This window comes from Corvus kubaryi, unplaced genomic scaffold, assembly GCF_017639235.1.
Source record: "Corvus kubaryi isolate FWS band 111438036 unplaced genomic scaffold, C.kubaryi_AGA036_p1.0 37387, whole genome shotgun sequence".
NCBI classification, from domain to species: Eukaryota; Metazoa; Chordata; class Aves; order Passeriformes; family Corvidae; genus Corvus; species Corvus kubaryi.
The window spans coordinates 2,246,458-2,262,595 of record NW_024581129.1 but is presented as its reverse complement, the minus strand read 5'-3'; the positions used below and the strand labels follow the sequence as shown (position 1 = coordinate 2,262,595).

General features: G+C 39.1%; 1 protein-coding gene across 1 annotated transcript; it reads left to right on the top strand.

Annotated features, from left to right (window-relative positions):
* Positions 1 to 6,790: 6,790 nt before the first annotated feature.
* On the top strand, positions 6,791 to 9,674 carry LOC121668773 (parvalbumin, thymic CPV3). Its single transcript, XM_042036859.1, has 4 exons — positions 6,791 to 6,855; positions 7,221 to 7,353; positions 7,779 to 7,888; positions 9,417 to 9,674. Exons 1-4 carry the CDS (start codon positions 6,795 to 6,797, stop codon positions 9,440 to 9,442), a joined length of 330 nt encoding a protein of 109 aa, XP_041892793.1. The 5' UTR covers positions 6,791 to 6,794; the 3' UTR covers positions 9,443 to 9,674.
* The last annotated feature ends 6,464 nt before the right edge of the window (positions 9,675 to 16,138 follow it).

Here is a 16,138-nt window from a genome sequence, read left to right as displayed (position 1 = left end):
TGTGATGATGTCAGCACAATTTTGTCACAGTATAAACGCACAGAGCAATCAAACTGGGCTACAAAAGGAACTCATTGCTAATAGCACCTAATGAAACACTGCACTGTATCTGGTTTTGTCTTAGATATGTGACCAAAATAAACACTCAGCCAAACAGCCTTTTAAAAAATCTACATGGCTTTGACCATCCCAAATGTTGTACTTCCAACATTATAGTTGCTCCTACATACTCTTTTAAAAAAATTTGGAGCTCTTGAAAAGTCTGTTCTTGGACATAAATCCTGCAAAAACTGGTATGACTGTCTCATACTGTACTTGTTGGAGGTCTTTAAGAAGATGTTTCAATATTTGCAGATCAAAAATCTTAATTTCAAAATTGCCTGCAGATGTTGTTGTGGTTCTAATGCACAGCATATTTGTGAAGAGACATTATGGAGAAGGAAGAAAATATCAATACAATAGTGGAGAAATCATCATATTACACAAAGGTAAAGCAATCTACAAGACTTTAATGAATACCCAATAATGTGTTCAGCTCTATACATCAGCCAAAAATATATTTCCATTAACTCTAATTAATGAATCAGGTCCTAATATTGTAGAATTTTCTATAAGAGTGAAAAAAGAATTAGCCATAAGCAAACTGACATTCATTATTTCAATGTCATCTCAGGAGAGCAATTAAAAAAGGAAATTTTGCAGAATTAATAACTGCAGCCTGATTGCAGTGCTAAAAGCTCTCATTATTGTCAGAAAATGCTTTGTGTCTCAGCTGATATCATGTTTTATGTGTTCCTTGTGCAATATGGGTCACCCAGACATTTTCAAGAATTGTACCAACATTAATGGCCAAATGAGAGAGAAAGGCACAGACAGCTCAGATAACTTCTGAGATAGCAGGCAGCTCCTTTATTTAACCACATTTACTTCCAGCCTGATTAGCCTGCTAGGCCTACAAATCTAAGACAATTTCACCACTTACCATTCCATTAAGAACAGTAAAAAATTCATGACAAGGTAAGTCTGGTATCAGCTTCAGTGATCACTCCAGGAAGTTAAGAAGAGCTTGTGACTAGAGACGTTTTTAGACCTTTCCTTTTTCCAGCATTACCACTAAGCAGATCAGTGGAGAAAATGCTGTTTTCTTTGCACAAGCGTACACTCACTCACTTTCTTTTCCTCTCTACCTCTCACTCACACAGGCTGTCAGGTACTGTGAAATTTCTGTAACTACTTACCATGGGATTTAAGAAAGCTCTTCAAATTGTGCCTCAGCTGGAAATACTGCTGCCTGACCATAAACATTCCCAAAGAGCTCCCTTAAAGTGAACAACATTCTGCTGCAATCAGACATTTGGAGGTCTGAGACCCTAAATATGGGATTGCCTCTTGTCAACAGAATTTTGTCACATGCTTGTTGCATGTGTTTTAATGGTTTGTCTGAGTCTCCTTTCTTTAGGCCATTTCTGTTAAACGAGCAACTTTTGATGATTATTTACGATAAAATTAACTCTAATTACAGGGTAATTCTACTTCAAGCCTCACCAAGGGTTATACATCCTCCTACAGCTGAAATTAATGGCTGACATCCCACTGAAATCAGTGAGGACAGGCAGTGAATACAGAAGTAGCTGGAAGCACCTCAGTGCTATTTGGTTCATTTTACCATGGCTCCTTACGCTGTGGGGTACAGTGAAATGCAGCCATGTGCAAAGAGCCTTTGGTAACAGTGTAGTAGCACTGTGCTTATCTTTTACATGTCACAATAGGCAGAATCCAGATTATTTCACAGCCTCCAGCATTAGGGCACAGTTATTCCTAAAATAGACAGAAACCCTGAGCAATGTAGAGTTTTAAAGATCACTCCATCTGACACTGTCTATAATGCTGACAGCAGACAGAAACATGTTAGACAATTACATTTAGGGTCAGAGACAGAAAATTGCATTACTGAGTAACAGAAGAACTTCCAAGTGCTTTTAAAGACAAACACATATCAAATGCTGGCAGAGATCTTCCAGAACAGCTTTTTAAGTTAAAAAATATGTTTATCAGACCAGACTCTATGAATTAGTGACACTATTATTCATCTATGTTGGTCTATCCTGCTGTCATTTTCAAACAGAAATCAAGTCCATTCCCACAGAATGATAAGGACATCATTTGAACTGAGGAAAATCCACATGGTATTTCCCCCAGCATGAGAAGTACCTGCTTTCCTTTAGGTCCAGACCCACAGTGCTGCAGAATCTATCTCGTATCTTGGGTTCTCTAGTCCAGATCTCTGCTCAGTGCTCTGGGTAATATCCTCTACCTGCTGCAGGGAAAGAAAGCTCTGTCACTGGGGCCTGGCTTTCCTCCTTCATCACAGCAACGCACAGGACGAAAAAAGTCAAACGCTCCAGCATGTGCTCAAACTTCTCCGGAAATATGGTAAAATACTGTGGCCCGAGCAACAATTCAAGTTAAATGCTGTAATTATTTCTTTATTTATATGCGATTAAAACATGTGCCCTAAGAGACCACTTGAAGTGGCAGGATAGAATTCATTTTGTTGTAAAGGTCCTTTTCAATGCTTATAGCTGTAAACACACTAAGATTCTCTGCCGTCACCACTGAAACATCAACACTACTATCAACCACAGAGGTTACTGAGTATCTATTTTAGTTACTTCCAAACTCATTAAAAAGGCAGAATCTGTTATCCAGGATCATGATACAATTGGCCCTGACACAACCAGGGCTGAAAGATGGAGTTGTGTGGGTTTGAGAACAGCTGCTGCAGCATCTCTTTACACTGTTGTAGTTGGTCTCAGGTTAACACCTCTCCTCTGATCTCACCTGAGACAACTGCTGATGTTTCTTTTGCATCTGCTTGAAGTCATGGCTTTGGTTGACTGCCACTGCTAATTAACTCTGTACTTTATGCCAAACAGAACACAAAGGGTACATGTCTAGTCCACAACCTGTCAATGATTTACCAAATACAACTTTTCTCTGATTCTTAGAGAAGTAAATAGCACTTGATTTGAAGACAATTGTTTTATATGTTTAGATTCCTAGCAAGAACTTGTCAATATGAATATTCTGTATTTCTCAGAATCACACCTTCAAGTTTAATTCTGGAAGTCTGAAGACAAAAAAAAAAGGCTTTAATATTACTTAATAAAGACATCTCATGTGAAAACGACACTAGGTATGCAAGTACATGAATATTCAGATGATCAAGCCAATAGAACTTTCAGATGTCTCTCATAGAGAAAAAAAAAACCAAAACCACATAAACGAACAAACAAAAATTAATATTTTTCTTGAATTTGATAGGAACGAGTGCTAAACATTCCTGGAAAACTGTGCAAAACTCAGATTCTGTGCCAGATTTTGCACTATTGTTAACTGCCCATTATTTAGCAGCTGTTGTTCTGGTTGAATTATTAGGGATTTTCTTTATAATGTTACACTGCTTGCATAGCATCTTCTAAAAAAACATGTTCACAGATCTCATTTTCTGAATGCATAATGTAATTACAATCACCTAAGCTAACACATAACCCAGAAGTAAGGAAAACAGGCAGACAATTCAGATGTAAAACAGATTATCTCATCAAAATATCCCTTAATATACTAATCCCTGATTATTGCATTCTAATTGTAGTGGAGGGAAACCTGTACTTCAGATGAAGTGTCATTAATAAATAAATAAAACCCAGTAACCCTAGATTCCCACCTGTATCAATGTACAGTGACATCAACTTGATTCTGAAATTCAGCTCTTTTAGGCTTTTGTAAACCATCTTTCAGCCAGGATTAGCAACACTTTTGTTGTCAGCATTGAATTTCAAACATTAAAAGATCCCTTCAAAAGCAATCATAGCAATTATCTCACTTTTATTTGAGATCATATTCTAATATAATACTAATTCTGGCTATTTTACTCCTGCTGAATACACACAAAACCAGCTCAGCACTCTGTGTGCCACGGCAGAGTGTATGAGGTAACCAGATGTTGTTCTTTGAACATTTGGTGCTTATATTTTAAATACAATGCCCAAATTAGTTGCAGACACATCCTGAGCTGCTTGAGCATTACATGCTCACCTCAATCTTGTCGTTTTCCTCTACTTCATTTCAATTCCCTCGTTCTCATTAGCTGCCAATAATTAGTGTCTTATGGCAAGTGAAACACAAACAAAGAGAGCAGTTCCATGAGTACTGTGTAGGAGCCAGCAGAAATAAGGGAAGTCTTCTATAAAGGAACATCTATGGCACTGTCACAGAGCACTAAAAAAAGCCCTTTTCTCTAGAGACGGCAGTAAAAAAAGAACCCTTCTGTTCAAACTCAGATAACTTGAGATAATCATAAAGGAGAAAATACAACAGTGTGTAAAAAGGTACCTAAGAGGTTGAAAGTTATTTCAGGGTGATTCTGGAGAAAGCACAGAATGAACTTAGCTCCCACTGACACTGCCTGACATCACAACATCATGGAAATCTCAGGCAGAAAGCAACACAAATAGGCAGTACTGAGTAAAGAAGATAAATGGAAAGAGCACCAAAAGATTCAGCTTGTACAAATCAGCACTGTTAAATTTGTTTTAATCACACAATACTAATCTACAACTGCCCAGGGTTCTTAGGTGTAATAGGAAAATGTTCTTCCAGGTCACTATAACCAGTTTTCCCACTGGAAGCAATAGAAGGAGCATTTGTTTGTTCCTGGACAGCTGGTATTTGGGATCAAAGGTAAGTCTGATTATTTGTGATTTATTCCTTGGCATACAGAAGAGGTAGCAAAAAAGGTAAAAGTATCATTAAATTATGTCTGCTTTTTGTGTTACTTATACCTTGCATTTCTCTATCCAAATTAAAACAGTGCTATGGAATATTTGCTATGATTGACAGTTTTCTCACTGTCATTAAACCAAGTAGGAGTAAACCCACTGTAGTTCATTAACTTACATCAAGGCTTAGATATATTTATTATTCTGCTCCACAGTATAATTTGCAACCCTTGCTACTATAAAAATATTTCCTCTTTGCCATACCATGCCATTTCCATTCATTTAAAAATAAAACAATGCTCATGGATTAAGAGAACATTAGTTTAGCTACCACAATTGACTATTACACAATAAATACTAACCAAAATACACATGAGTTTTATTGGTCTTCATCCTAGAATTTTGCACATATTAACCCCCTTAAAGATGGAAACAGATTTTTGTCTGAGAAGGAAAACCTCCTATCTGCTGTTACGAATTTTCTTAAGGCTTTTTGTTCCAAAAGTAATACTCCTGAAATATATAATAAACTCTAATTTACAATTAAAATTTCATTATTAATGAAATAGATTGTGAGAGTGTGTGTTATAAAATGTATTTAAAACTATTTCCACACTAACAATGTCTGATTCCTACAACCTAGAGAATTTGCTACAACTAGTAAGCCTATTATTGATTTCATGTAATTCAAAACATTCAAAATGGATTATTAAGTAGGCCAACCGATTATACATCATCTTCCAAGGAATACTGACAACAAGATCATTTTATTCAGCTTTACCTAGTTCATAGTTTTCTGCCACTGAAGGCATTGGTTTCTGGTTCTGTAATTCAGGAAACGGTCAGGAAATACAAAATGAAGCTTACTGCAGAAAGATCACCCAAATTAGGAAATGCTTTCCTCTACCCTAGTGACAAGTTATCTTTGTCAGAATGACACATTGTCACCTCTGATCTTTCATCTCCTACCTCCCTTATACATTCCATTCCAAAGGATCAACAGACCCAGGGAGAACAAATTCATTTCTTTTCGTAAGGATTTGACTGCTGGAGTCACCTTCCAAAGAGTGACTTTCAGGTGCAGAGGTTACCTCTTAACATACTTGGAGGCTGAAAGGTGCTTCTGATGGCAGAGTTGTACTTAATTAAGCACTAGTGGATTTATTTAAAAAAACTCTTCTTTTTGTCTGTATTATCTTAGGATATAAATAGAAAGAAAACTTTAATTAGTTAAGGAAGAAATTTGAGCCAGGTCTCAATTCAAACATTTGATCCATGAAAGTGTAACCTAAGTAGTGGTTATTGTCACCTTTTGAATCCTTTATAAGACAGAGTGGCAAGCCAGAGCCAACATTACGTTTTTGCCTGGTATCTCCTCAACTATTTTTCCTTTACCTAGCTGAGAAAATTCAGAAGGTGAGCAGCTGACTTGAGATTAATTAAATAAAATTACTGTGCAGAGCTGCACCAGTAGTAAGTACAATAACCATTGTTCTAAGGTTTTTATTTTAATTGCTGGAATTACATATGGATGGACTTTATATAGATAAGTATCTGTTTTCTTTTTATTCTTTAGAGTTGTTGGGGGAGATAATAGAAGCAAATTTTCTTACCTTTCCTTTTCCAACTGCAGATATTGTTACTTGTATTGCCAGATTCCATGCATTCCAGTAAGACTGGAATTATTTATTAGATTAATGGTTACATAGAGTTTTAAAATGTGCTTTATTTATATAGGTTGTAGATAAATGACAAAATATTGATCATTAACTCACAACACAGCTAATGTAACCCATCTCATTAAAAAGCATTATTTCTGCACTGCTATTTTGAAGGAAGTGATGTACTAAACCTTGTAATTCGTTAAGGAATAGCAGAGATGTTGGTTTGATCAGTGAGATTCATCTACTCTTGTTGATGTTATATATCTTCAAACTATGGAAAAACCCAATTTGTTGTAAGATGCATTTGCATTTCAAAACTCTGCAATATTCTATTTTGTGCAGGTTTAAAATGAGTCTTACAGACATTCTAAGCCCTTCTGACATCGCTGCTGCTCTGCGGGACTGCCAAGGTGAGAAAACAATTAAAACTCTCAAAATCTATTATTTTGTGCAACACCTGGCAAGTTTAACTCATTCCCAAAGAAATATTGAAAAAGTGCATACTTGAAACAGACTTCTGTAATCTCTTTACTCAGCTGTCACAGTATGTTTGTTCTTAACTGGTTTATATTGTCAATTTGGAGCATCCTCACATGATTTTGTGGGATGTTTAGGAGGCTATGGGGCAGTATGGCAAATTCATTCATTCTTTGACAGGCTTCACCTACTGGTCTTGTTTAGAACAATTAAAATGCAACAAAGTAGCATCCTCAGACCGTTTAGGAACAGTGAACACAGTGGTCTGGGGTTAATTTCTTTATTAATTTATTTTCAGCTCCAGATTCCTTTAGTCCCAAAAAATTCTTTCAGATCAGTGGGATGTCTAAAAAGAGTAGCAGCCAGCTCAAGGAGATCTTCCGGATTCTCGACAATGATCAAAGTGGCTTTATTGAGGAAGATGAGCTCAAGTAAGGATTTTGTTGACTACTTGGAGGCTATCAAAAAAATCAGCAGTTTTTCCATTCCAGAACTTTCAGTAAATGTGAACAAAATTTATGCTAAATGTTGATAAAACCTTCAGCAGGTTGTGAAAAGTGTATTTAAATAGATAATCCCTACAGAGAGAAGCAAATTAATAATACCTGCCTTTTATGCTCAATATAGAAAAAAAGAGCTCCCTGGGGCTGGATTTTCATAGTGGACAGAATCAATTTAATCAGGTTTGCACCTACAAAGCGGAAATATATACAACTAAGATTTAGCTTGTCAAACAGTGTTTGAAGGACTTGGCTATTGTGGTAAATTATTTAGAGATAGCTATCTGTTTGATTACACAACAAGCATAAAAAATATTATGGCGTGAAAGTCTAAATCCAAGTTGTTTCCTTCCAAGGTATTTCCTTCAGAGGTTTGAGTGTGGAGCCAGAGTGTTAACCACCTCAGAAACCAAGACCTTTTTGGCAGCTGCAGATCATGATGGGGATGGTAAAATCGGGGCTGAAGGTATTACCTGCTTTAAATACAGAATGAGGCACCTCAGGATGTTTGTAGTGATGTGGGATTCTCTTTTATGTTGATGGTACATTTAATGTGCCCTCTGGTTTTACTGAAACCCTTGAGTAGCAACCTGTTTAAGGGTGGAAATGGTCCCTGATCTTACAGATTCATCTTTGCAATTCCTTTTGCATGAGCAAGTAAAAAACCCTAAGGAACTTTCCTGTTGCCACTCACTCCCATATTTCCAGTTGTTCTGAAAGGAACTGCCCCTCATGTCTCCTCCCACTTACTCTAACGTAAGGCAGCGCTGGCATCACTTGGAATACACAAATGTAAAATCAAGGACAAAAGAACCAGCTGCACACAGGAGAACAAACAGCTCACACATCAGCTCGTTTCCAGCAGCTACTGCCCCACAGAAATTCCACTGGGCACTGAAATCATTCTCAATACGTCCCTTGTAGTTCCATATTTGTTTTGCATGAGAAGAACAGAATGATCAAGTGACACTACCCCAGTATGAGATCCCACAACAGGATCTGTGCAGGGATGGATGCTGTCTATCTCCAGTGGCAGGTTAAGGACCAGACAGGAAGGAGCAGCAGTTTTAGGAAGCAGCACACTGCACTCACCACGTGGAAACACTGGTGTGGTATAATGGCTGCACAGTGCAGAAACCTCCTGATTTCCTAATTCCGTACTTCTGTGCTGTGCTTTGGAGACAAAGCACACACACAAAAGGCCTGCAGCTAATGGCAACTCGCCCCATGAGAGCAGCGAGCTGCCTGGACGAGCATGAAAGGGGCTTAGGGAATAGCATGCAGGGAATGTGCTGGCGTGCAGATTCCCCGGCTCACTGCACCAACAGCACTGAACTCTTCTGTTTCTTTCTTTGGAAGGAATTAAACCCAGTTCCTTAGGAACTATGCCAGAATAAACATACATGATTTATGAAGCAATCTGTATATTAATATAGTCACTCAGGGATGGGACTGATCAGATACTCTAATTCATGGAAGCCAAACATTTAAAAGATCTTTAAAATAACAGTATCTTATTGCACAACTCAACACGCCAGGACCATACCACATAGAACTGCCCAGTGTTTTTAGCTTTAGCCTGTGCTCTAAATCAACACTTCTCAATGTCTGAAGCATTACAAACAGCTAATAAAACACACACACTCGCTTATCATTTTTTCACTTCAGCTATTACCTGCTTCTTACTTAAATTCCATATAAGCCACTCCATTATTTTTGCCGAAGATCAGTATTATGCAGAGAGAAGGCCAAAACGACCCTGAATATTTAATTATTCCCTGTAAGTGTCATCAAAACACTGCTTTTCTGTGTGTTGTTTAGAAGAGGATGTTTAGGTGATGCCTCTTGTCCACACATTTCTTCCCTGGTCATCTATCAGATAACTGTTTTCTGTTCATTCCTATTCTAAATCTCTTGATAAGACACTAATCCTTTACTCCTAATCCTTTCATGTGAATATTTCTTTCATGTAAATATTCTCTTATCTTTCACAGAATTCCAGGAAATGGTGCAGGCTTAGGACCAAACAAGATAGAATTGGGATGAATCTGCACAAGACACTCAAAAACCTTGAAAATTGGGAGTCCCTTATTTATCTTGTCAGGGTCTGTTATTTTTTCACTGACTTAGCAACATAATGGAACACTGATTACTGATTTTTTTCATTGTGTGGACTATTTACCATGTTCTAACCTCTACTTTAGCAGACACTTCCCTTAAAAATATCCAATAAAAAGTAATCATATACTGTAGCCTGTGTCTATTTTTTTGACTCCTATATTGAAACATGAGAATTCTTAAACCAAAAGTGTTAATCCCTCCAAGATCTTGAACTTATCAGATCCTCATATATGGAACATCTTTTGAAATTAGTGGGAGTTCTGTTTGGATTCGGCCTTCTGGATTAAGTTTAAATTCTCAGAATATTCAGATTTTCACCAAAGACTAGGAGCTCAGATACAGTTTTGAGAGAGATGAGGGTAAAATCTCTCACTGACCTCCAAGTGAAAAGCAGTCATATATTTTTGCTTAAGAAGTGGGTTCTGCATGAGGTTGTTGCAGTTTCAAACCACTCTTTTACACCAGCTAATTAATAGATGAAGAAAGAGAAACCACATGCTTTCCTGCACAAAGAATTAAAAGGAAAGCCTATGAGGACTTGATGTTTCAGACAACTGTGAGGTTTTAAGAAGCAGAGGGGAAGCAAGATATCTTCTTGGTGGTATTTTCTCATTTTCTCAACAGGGAGGACTGAAAGTGTGGAGGAAGAATTTGTAAAAATGCATGTTGAGAAAGCTCCAACGTACTCTCCCTGGTGGGCTGGACTGACCTGTTAAAAATGTCCTTCACATCCATCTCTGGGGATGATGAAGAAACGTCTTTTTATGAGCAAACTATTCACTCATTAGAAAAGGAGATATTCAGATGCTCTGATGGAGTATTTATACCTTCACTTACTTTCTCAACATCAGCAAGTTGCAGGGCACACACATGCAGCTTGCAGAGGCACCACAACACAACAGAAGCCCTTAAGCAAAGTGAACAGTTCAGTCACTGCAGTTCCAGTGCATTTCTTCCTTTGCTGCATATGACTACATTCAAAATTAACTGCATTTCTTCCTTACCAAAAGTCTCTATGAATACTGGTAATTGTGCACAAAAACACCAAACCCAGAACAGAACTGTTTATGAAATAACCAGCTACTCCTGGGCAAGAGATTAACAAGTCTGAATGGACTTGAGAAAAGGACCATGCATCTTTCAGAGCACCAGAGTCACAGAGTCCATAGAGTTAATGCTTCCATATGCTGAGCCTTTGCTCTCTCCCAGCCTGTTAACAAAACAGTACTTGAAAAATTTCTGTTGGTTAAAACATCCTCATCATCACAGCAAAAGCAGTTAAATTAAGTTCTCCTGTACTCATTGTGAAGCAAATTTCACGCAGTTCCATCCTCCGAGACACCCTAGACACCTTAACCCAAACAAATTCCATAATGATTCCTCCCTGATTTCTCCTCTGTGCTCTCTGCAGCTACCTACTCTTTTGGGAGCCAAGCAATGGCAAGCCAGGCTAGAAACATCAACTGCCTTTTAAAAAAAACATATATAGCAATCCACAATTCTTAACAGTTGACAATTGAAAACAGAATTTTTGTATCATTTCGAGATGTTTTCAAGCAGATTAATTTGGTATACAAGTTGTTTGTAAGCTGGTAGACTCAATACATGTGAGAATTTAATATGGCCATCACACTTTTCCTTTTATTGTGAAGAAATAATACAAACTGATAAAAAATGAACACTGAATTTTGATATTACTTTTTAATGTTGTGAAATATGCTCACCTGGCATAAATCTCTAGAGTATCAGTGACTTAAACAGAGATACTCAGATTTACACAAGCTGAGGGTCTGACCCATGGCCATTCTCAGAGCATAAGATGGATGTCACAGGATAATCACAAGAAATAAAGTGTGTTCTTGGCAATGAAATCAGTCTGATGACAGAAGGGTCTTGGAGTAGTTCACATGTAAGTAACAAACAAACTGCTCTGCATTTCACTGACAATTAAGTGTCCTGACCTTGACTAATCATGTTACATCAGGCAGGCAAATGCCTGTAATATAAAGAATTTTCCAGGTGCTGTTGCACTCTGAACTCTAGCTCCTCTCAGTGTCAGCCTTTGCACTGTGCCCTCAACAAAGAAACCCAGAGGCAAAGCACAAATTTTGTTATTCTCCACTGAGACGCAACAGGATGCTGGAGCAGGCCACCAAGCAGAAAAAAATACACTTGCTCCACTCAAGATATTCTGAGGTCTCTCAAACATCCAAAGTATTGCAGTTAAAGAGTCTTTCCATGCTTTCCATCAGGAAAAAAGGTACCTTAAAAACCCCAGTAGTACAGCACCTACCCCAGCAGATTTAAGTAACAGAAAACTTGCTGACTTGTAGGAAGAAACACTTAAAACATCACTTCACCAGGATCCTTGAAACATTAAATCATACTTTTGAATACTCTTGTGAAACATGTGATAGTCATAACTCAAACTGGATTTATTCACTGACAAAGATACTTGTCTGCTCCCTAGCATAAACCAACACATCATTGCTAAAGCTCCTAGAGATGTGGCATGTAGAATTCCCAGTGCTTCAGGCAGGCCCCTGTAATTGAGAAAGCTCCTGGGCAGGGTTTTATTGACTGATAAAGAAGGAACAACTAAATATACTGACCATATTTAACCCCCATTTAACACATGGATATGGGTGCTCACTATAAGTACATATTTAATTAATAGGGTGGAAATAATAATTAATCTACTGCATTCACCACAATTTGACATGAAAGGCAGCAGTCAGAAATCACCCATCACTGGCAGTCCTGCTTACAGATTGCAATAGAAGTTGCAAGTGGTTATCAGAATTGCCACTTGTACATTGCATAGTACAATTATTCACTAGACACAACTACTATAAAGATACATTATAGAAAACACCAGAATACTTATGATTAAATAAATACAGGTCTCAGAAAATAATTAAAAATAAATTAAAATACAGGTCTCAGAAGTGCTATTCCATGTTCAGGTCATGTACCCCCTAATACCTTGTGCCAGTCTACCCTGTCTGTGAACAGTTAAAATTAAAATATAAAAAAACCCTGTAGCCTTATTCAACCTCTAAGCAGAAAAATTCCATGCCTTAAATATGTCAAACTGTGGCATCATTCTTAATGTAATTTTCATTTCTTGCAGTGCTCAGAATGGAAATAATTAACATATTAATATAATCCATCTTCAGAGCTGAAATTCTTTTAACTGCCTAGCCCCTTCCTCATCTTCTCTTACCAGCTTTTCTTCAGACCCAGGCTAGCAACATTAAACAAAAAACCCATTTCAGTACTTCAAGTTTTGCATGAAAGCAGTTTTTCAGTTGCTACTCAGTAACTTTGTATTCTTAATCATAACCCAAGCTAGTGTAAAGTTACTGCCTTCCTTTATGAAATCTCTGGTCCTGCAAAGCAAATGTATCCATTATTAAACCATTACTCACCACGACACTCACAGTGCTGCTCACATTCCCTGACATCACACACAACAGAACAAGTCTGGGGGATGTGAGGGCTGTCTTAGCAGGAGCCCAGCTCCAGTTGCACTGTTGTGTTTTCCCACACAGCTCCACAGGCCTCTTGCAGTGTTAACAAAGCGTGCAGACCAGGGATACACAGCCATTGTGCTTTTTGCTGGATCACAGCATTGTTTTGTAATTTATTTGCTAAACTAATCCCAAACTGCTGAGTCTACACATTTGTTAACACATTTAGACCACATTCTGTCAATGGAACAGCTATTTGAGCTGTCAGCTGTATTTATTTAAAGCTGTCAGCTCTAACACCCAGAGTGATTTATGGTATACCTTTTTGTGAAGTCTGCTACTGCACAGCTGACAGAAGTGCTCAAAATAGTATCCAGAAATAGGCTCAACAAACCAAAACATATGTCTACACAATACTGTATCTTACTTCTATGTATTTTTAAACATAAATTGGAAAGCACTCATAAAGTTGTTAATTGTTTGTCCCTTGATGCAGGGGTTGTCCTGCAAATTCCCAATGTACTTATGCAGCAGTTTAATTTTACATAATCATGGGCTGGGAATCACATTTCAAACTCGGGGTGATCTGATGCCACTTTGCAAATGTCAAGGTGTGGTGTTACTGCACATACAATTAAGAAGATGGGATGAAATTGGAACCACAATCGAAGTTTCTTCATGCCCTGTTAATGTGTACATTAGAAATGTAATAATTTAATTGAATCTGTTATCACTTGCTCGTTGTAGATTCTCGCAAATACTTCCACCAAAAGCAATGTTGATGAGGTTGCATTGAGCAGAATTATATGTTAGCAATCACTACACATACATTAATTCCCTTCCTAGGGAAAATTGGACACAGAAACCCCTTCCTCAGCAATCCCCATTTACAGTGAGTACCCAGTGTCCAACTCTATGTACCTCCACAATATATCCCTTGCACCAGTGTTTGTATTGCAGCAGTAAACAGGCACCCCAGTCACAGCCCAGGATCTCCATCTTACTAAGTCCTGAACAAACACACATCTAAACATTTCAACCAACACAAACAAAAATCTACAGTCCCTGCTGTTTTATGACTTCTTTGGTAAGAAATTATTTAACTTGACTATCAATACTATCAATTTTAAGAATTCCCCTGTTTTGCTTTAAGTGAGTAGTATAAGCAAATGAACTTCCCCTCTGGCCTGATCACCACCTCACCCCTGCCTGCAGTGGAGCACAAGCAAGGAGTGGAACTGGGCTCCTTTTGTTTGATGTATTCAATCCTGACTGGATCTTCCCAGAAATTGTCTCAAGTGTGCTGCAGCCTTCACATGGACAGATCACAGTGAAAGGCCTGTTCTGCACACACTGTTGATTTTTAACTCAGAGCTGTAGGGTAGCAAACAAGAATTACTGTATATGGATACCTCACCTTGACACATTTGGCCTGATCCTTCCTCAGACCCTGCTCAGGGAAAGGCTGCGGAGCTCAGCACAGCAGGGCCTTCCCTCGTCCTGCTTTGCTGGCAAGGGGAAGGAGTCACCTTCTGCTGTGACCTCTCTGAAAACACCATGAAATGATAAAGAAGATTCTCTCTGCAGCTTTGGAAACATTTCCTACAGCTGTCCGAGAACTGGCTGGCACTGTCTGGAAATGCTCTGTCTGTGGTGTGGCTCAGCCTGTTGTGTCACTCCTGCCTGTCCAGGCCACACAGGAGGAGCTGCTCACTCTTGAGAGGTTTGGGTTAAACGCCACCTGTGCGGGCAGGAAAGGTGACACCCAAGGTAGTGGTGATCTCTGCACCCATGGAAAGGAGCCTGCACACATCCACATGAACTCACATATCCAAACTCGGTGCTGAGCCAGCCCGGAGGACCTCAGCATGGCCAGGGGAGGTGAGCCAGAACTTCTATTTCACGCCTCCTCTCCCTCACAAGGCACCAGCCTCCTCCAGGCCAGGCACTGGGAGGGTTTGCAGCCACGGCACAAGGCAGTAGGGATGGGATGGAGATGACTCCAGCAGGATTTGCAGCCACGGCACAAGGCAGTAGGGATGGGATGGAGATGACTCCAGCAGGATTTGCAGCCATGGCACAAGGCAGGAGGGATGGGATGGAGCTGACTCCAGCAGCCCAGGGGGAAACAGCGGTCATCCCTCTCTGGCTTACACCGCTCAGTTTTTGAGTACACACATTAAATATTAAATTGCTGCAGTCTTACAGCATCTCTATTCCACACAGTGCTGCTACTGCACTGGATTGAATTCTCAAGGAATACACCAGCTGCTGAGGCTGAGGACTATCTGGAATGATGCTACTGGCAATGAAAGTAAATATAAACTCAGTGTGATGATAGGAACTGAAATAATAACAAAAGGGAAAAAAAATTGAAAAACTCAAGAAATACTGGTTTTTTTCATATTTAATTTGGCACAACTTTAACAGAGTTTGCCAGTACATTCTTCTAAATTACTTGGTGGGATGAGATATTCAATGATATCTTTTATACCTTACCCAAGTGTTTATTTAAGCAATTACGTAACCTTAGTTTATTCAGATGCCTAAACTTCACACTCCTATGGAGAAGAAAAGTGATACATCTCTTACCGTGTAGCCATTTTTACTTCTATTTTAGCTCACACTGAATTTTATTAAAATGGGAATTGAAAAGTAATAGAAAAGCTTATTTTATTAGTTTAATGCCACTATCTTAAATGTGCCAGGCAGAAAATGGAAAAATAATCAGAATAGACATAATATATCTATGTATGGTGAAAGGATAACCTGCACTAAGTGATGCTGCATGCCAATTCCTTCAACATACTCAAACTTCATCTCATCTTTCAAATCTCGGATTCTACCTCCAAAAATAACGCGTTTCTACTTTTTCCAGCTGACAGGCAGCTCTGAACGATCCAGAGGGGAGTGAAACGCTCGTACTTTTGCGCTTCGAACAGGGGTCCAATGGCCCGGGCACCGCGCCACACCCCGGCCCAGCGCCCGGAGCTCCCCGCCTGCGAGGGACTGCCGGGCGGGGCTGGCCGGCCACGGCCTCTGGCTGGGGGAACACCGGGCACGGCCTCTGGCTGAGGGAACACCGGGCACGGCCCCTGGCTGAGGGAACACCGGGCACGGCC

Coding starts and splice junctions, on each gene's coding strand:
- LOC121668773 (XM_042036859.1), top strand. CDS start 6,795: ATGAGTCTTACAGACATTCTAAGCCCTTCTGACATCGCTGCTGCTCTG. Junction 6,856..7,220: donor TGCTCTGCGGGACTGCCAAG/GTGAGAAAACAA, acceptor ATTTATTTTCAG/CTCCAGATTCCTTTAGTCCC. Junction 7,889..9,416: donor TGGTAAAATCGGGGCTGAAG/GTATTACCTGCT, acceptor TATCTTTCACAG/AATTCCAGGAAATGGTGCAG.